Here is a 5,498-nt window from a genome sequence, read left to right on the forward strand (position 1 = left end):
AGCCTCTACTTTGTTACTTTTACTTGAGTAAAGAAGTTAAATCATTACTTCTACTTTTACCAGACTATTTTTTAACACAATTATCTGAACTTCTACTTGAGTAGGGGAAGTGAGTACTTTTGCCATCTCTGCTGGTTATCTTTAGTGCCTTTTGTGTGTGTTTCCACCTGACAAAAAGCAGGATTAGTTTGGCATCAAGACACATTATTTCCACATTTTAAGATTTTTTTAAGACTTGTCTATCATCAGAAATACACAGAATTAGTTTTCACATTTGAAGATGCACTGTTACATTTATTTCAAATTGGATAACATGAATTGCTCTGGTTTTCTAGGGTTTGTGCAACTTGCAGACGACGCACAGAAATAGCACACACATTTTATAGCCCCAGTGATGGTGAAAGTAGCCTGCACCAAAACATAGACACATCAACGCACAACCCCAATGCATAAAAAATAAATATAGCATCAGAGCCAGCGTTTCTGCAGCATTGCTGTCCAACTCTGTTGCTTCTGGTAATCCACATTCAGACCCACAGCAGGCTTGTTGTTCTGTGTTGGTTAGTTCCATAGATTAGTTATCCATGTCCATTCTCCTCTTGCTGGCTTTATTCTTCCTCTTCCTCATATTCCTCACTATCCTGTCTTACTCCCTGGTGTGCTGGCTCCGATGTTTCGCTAACATTAGCGCTAGCTGAAGCTGCACGTGATTTTAAAAACAAATTACACAGTTTGCAGCGTTTTTCACCATCAGCCAACAGTGCTTTCTAATATTTCTCTTGTTAAATTTCAGATTACCAGTCCTTCACAGGACCCATTCTCCACTGAGCTCTAACCAATTTGCCCTACAGGCTATGCACATCGCCTCAGTCGCCCCTGCAATCAGTCAGGGGACAGCGGTCTCCCTCCAGCCCTGGTGTCAGTGCAGACTCCTGCAACATTGTTGACATTGTTTTCCAGAAGATGAGAATAAGGTTAGAGCAACGCAAAAGCAGCCTGATTGCCCGCATCCAGGCCATCACCTACAGCTCTGATGGGACGCTGTCAGAGGCAGATGTCCAGAAGGTGAGTGGGGAACAAATACAAGCTACATGTCCACCTTAAAAGCAGAAATACTAAACCCTGCCAATCTCCACATGGATGTTACATAGTAGATTTACTTTTTTGGCCTATTACAGACATATCGGTATGTATCCGTATCGGCATCTATTTTGTCCGATATGTGCCCATATGACATCCTATCCATATAATGCAGAAAACAATTTTAGAGCGGATCTGAATCACAGGGCGGATGCACAAATTATTTTCAATTTCTTTAACATTGAGAAATAGGGTGTTTGTGCTGGATTCATGTGGTGTTGGAATAATTACAAAAACGTGTTCCCGACTGGGAAGATTCACACTGCATGAACATTGTGAGATAGAATATAATAAGGCTTCAGAGGATGTAGAACCCAAATGCAGAGACGGCTAGCAGTGTGAGCTTTAATGATTTAATAAAAAAATAATAAAGTCCATGCCAAATAAAAGGTGTCCCGAGAACTGACGGAAAATCCAAAAACAGGACCAGGCAAAACACAGAACCCAGACAAACCCAGACAAACGAGAAACACCGAACAGAACACAATAATCCGGCAAGAGACAAAGACAGAACAGAGACTAAATACACAGTGAAATGAGAAAACAAGGAACAGGTGACACTAGGCCGGGGAAACAGGTGAAACACATAAGACAATCACAAGGGCTGGAAAACTAAAGACAGGAAGTAAAACTAGACAAGACAAGGGAGAAAACAGAGACTTCAAAATAAAACAGGAAACATGCAACCATGACATTACCCCTCACCCCCCCCACCTCCCCACCCCACCCAAGGGAAGGATCCCCAGGCTTCCAAAAACACAAGGAGCATAAGACAACCCAGGGTGGGCGGAGGGGGAAGGGAAAAGCGAGAACAGAAATAAAATGCTGGAACAGACTATAGCAGGGCTCAGGAACTGAGGATTGTGGAACTCGGGGATTGGGGAACTGAGGGCAGTGGGACTCAGGGTTGGGGAACTGAAAACAGTGGGACTCTGGGATCCTCGGGGAACAGTTCTTGGTAGAAAACTACCAAGAACTGTTTTTTGAGTTTAATATCCAACCCTATATATTGTACATATAACAATACATATACATATAACAATGTGTATTGAATTTCATTGGCACACTGTGTTTCACTGGCATGATAAATCTTCCATCGCTGGTTAGTAAAAGATACAGTTCAAATTTCCTAGTCCACCTGTAAAAGTTGATGCAACCCAGACTGGTGCACAGTGCAGTGCAGCAGGCTGTCAACTTGTCCTGCTTTTTCTTTGTTTACCCCTAGATACTAGAGGATAGCTGGATCATCTTGGACGAAAAGACTTTGCACAAGTTCACTGAACAGCTGGGCTTCAGGGACGGACGGATTGCGAGCTCGTTGTTCCTGGTGAAGTACGAGGGTAAGGCAGAAGAACACGCTAGCCAGCGGCGTCAGCAATCCCATCCGTTCTGCATGGCAGGGTTTTCATTGCTTAAATAGAGATTTTTGAAATCCCTTCCTACTCCCCACCAGGCTCCCGTCCCCCTCCACTCCATCTTCCCTTGCATCTCAACTCCTACCCACCCACCGTGATCAAACATAAGCCCCCTGCTTCCTGTAAAATTATGTCTTTCTTAGCACATGAGCCATTGGAAAAATCATCCTGGACTATAAATAGAGTATAAAGTGAGTGTCTCAAGTAGCAGAGCGGGGAAGCACAGATTCAGAATCACACACATTTTTGCTTGTTTGGGCTAATTAGATGCTTTGGAAGCAGAAAACAGAGCAGCAGGGCATCACTCTAATTTGTATCCTCTTAAAAAAAAAGGAAAAGAAACACACTAGAAAGAATAACAAAAAAAGAAAGACAAGAATCATCAAACAAAGCCATGTTAGTCATGTTTTTGCAAGGCATACAAATCAAGTTTCCTGAATTTAGAATACAAGTGTGCTTCTAATTAAATATGAATTGGGTCAGGCAGCTAAATGCCCAGTGTGCTTTAAGACATGAAGGGGCGTTCTGTAGAGTGTGGAAAAATACTAGTGATTCATAAAATGTAACAAAAATTTCATTTTGTTGGGTATAATACCCTCACAAGGACTAGGAATTTACGAACCAGTTAATTATGTGCCTGATTACTTCAATTTCAACTTCAACTTTCAACTTTATTTGTCTCAGATGGGCAATTGGTTTTGCATCAAGTGCAACATAAAACAGACTTGAAACAACATTAGTCAGGGCAACATAGACTCAGCATCACTGCATCAATGAACAAGCATGATCATCAGAACAGCAAAAAGAACAATCAGCAGCGATTCCAGGATTTTTTAAGTGGGGTGGCAGAAAGTCAGGGAGTTGGGCAACATTCTCTCAGAATACATCATTGAAAATCTGCTTACAAGTATTTTTAAGGAAAACATCCAATTCATTATTCATTTCAGTTGTTTTCATTTAAAGGTGCCATGGCCCCCTGTGGCTACAAATGGTGAGAGGTGTAAACCGAGCCCTGGGTATCCTGCTCTGCCTTTGAGAAAATGAAAGCTCAGATGGGCCAATCTGGAATATTGCCCCTTATGAGCTCATAAGGAACAAGGTTACCTTCCCTTTCTCTGCTTTGCCTGCACAGAGAATTTGGCCCACCCATGAGAGAGTGAGACATCCTGGCTTTCAAACAACCAAAGTGGCAGTTGGTCAAGGCCACACCCCCAGCCTCTACCTTGCCCCCCCTCTTTCCTCCTCAAAAGCTACAGACTCAGAAACATCACATACTAAGGCTCTAATTCTGCACCAAGGCTGAATTTTGGGAAAGAGACTTCAGATATGGTATTAGGGGATCACTAAGGTCTATATAAAAGAGACTTCAGATACAGTATTAGGGGACCACTAAGGCCTATATAAAAGAGACTTCAGATACAGTATTAGAGGACCACTAAGGCCTATATAAAAGAGACTTTCGATATGGTATTAGGGGACCACTAATGTCTATATAAAAGAGACTTCAGATGCAGTATTAGGGGACCACTAGGATCTATATAAAAGAGAATTCAGATACAGTATTAGGGACCACTAAGGTCTATATAAAAGAGACTTCAGATATGGTATTAGGGACCACTAAGGTCTATATAAAAGAGACTTTAGATACAGTATTAGGGGACCACTAAGGTCTATATAAAAGAGAATTCAGATACAGTATTAGGGGACCACTAAGGTCTATAAAAGAGGCTTCAGATACAGTATTAGGGGACCACTAAGGTCTATATAAAAGAGACTTCAGATATGGTATTAGGGACCACTAAGGTCTATATAAAAGAGACTTTAGATATGGTATTAGGGGACCACTAATGTCTACATAAAAGAGACTAACAAACAAACAAAAACAATTTCAGTGCTTCAGAGGTTTCATGGTATCAGAAGTTTTGAAAGTCGTCATGAAATTTTTTTTTGGTCATGTGACAAGGGCTGGGAAAATTAGCAGAACCGGCAGCCAAGTGACAGAACACTGATCCAATTGAAATCACAATTTTTGGGGTGGCCGGTGCCACTCCCTGCCCCCCCTATCCAATCCTGTCCTACGCTTGTGATTTCTTTTTGAAGATCATTTTTGGGGCTTTTCTGACTTTATTTTATATGACAGCTAGGTGAGAAAGGAGGAAGACATGCAAGAAAATTTCACAGGTCAGATTTGAACCCTGGACCTCAGCATCAAACACCTCCCTGTATACTATGTGCATCTGCTCTACCCAAAAAGCCAACCCAACCACAAGTTATGTGGATTAACATCTGTTTTCCACATGGTTTCTGTAGAGGCCACAGCCAACAACTGGCAGCAGTGCTCTGGGGGTCATGGTGATGAAGATGAGGTCGCTCCCTTGCTTACTTCAGCTGAGCAGTGCCTGGCTGCCATGAAGACCAGCATCAAGATAATCCATGGGGTGAGCAAGATGTTCACAGCAAGTCTTTCAGACCAGCTGCTAATTAGCAATGCATTCAGCTGCTGGTTTAATTCATAAAAAAGGATGTCTCAAAAAGACTTATGTGAATGGCTGCTTTTTCCTTGAAGTAATATTGTCTAAGATTTTAATTACATTAAAAGCCATGTTGGCACTATCTATGGACATTTTATGCCATAAGACACGTCACAGGAACTGAAGGACGTGAGATGCTGTGTGGAATTTGAGACACAGGGCCGAGGGGATGGCGTGCAGGTTTGCACAAATCATGGTGTAGCACTTCACACTGTAATCAGATTCATGAGCTGCTCCAATGACACCCTGGAACTTGTATTGGTAAAAGTCCAGTTTCCGTTACCACCAACAGTGCTATGGAGCTGTTCTTTTATGAGTGGGTCCCTGTTTTGTTTATCCATGAATGCACAAGCACATGTGGGTGAGGCGATACACAATCTTGCCAACGGTTTCACTCTATTCCAGTAATCTA

General features: G+C 42.1%; 1 protein-coding gene across 1 annotated transcript in view; it reads left to right on the top strand.

Annotated features, from left to right (window-relative positions):
* The window catches only part of LOC116673449 (EF-hand calcium-binding domain-containing protein 6), a gene marked incomplete in the record, with an annotated part of 41,057 nt that overhangs the window by 4,158 nt on the left and 31,401 nt on the right, over positions 1 to 5,498 (top strand). Inside the window, 3 exon segments of the mRNA XM_032505800.1 lie at positions 852 to 1,065; positions 2,366 to 2,480; positions 4,866 to 4,993. Coding sequence (XP_032361691.1) covers positions 852 to 1,065; positions 2,366 to 2,480; positions 4,866 to 4,993 — 457 coding nt within the window.

The sequence above is a fragment of the Etheostoma spectabile genome, chromosome 23 (genome assembly GCF_008692095.1).
Source record: "Etheostoma spectabile isolate EspeVRDwgs_2016 chromosome 23, UIUC_Espe_1.0, whole genome shotgun sequence".
Lineage (NCBI taxonomy): Eukaryota > Metazoa > Chordata > Actinopteri > Perciformes > Percidae > Etheostoma > Etheostoma spectabile.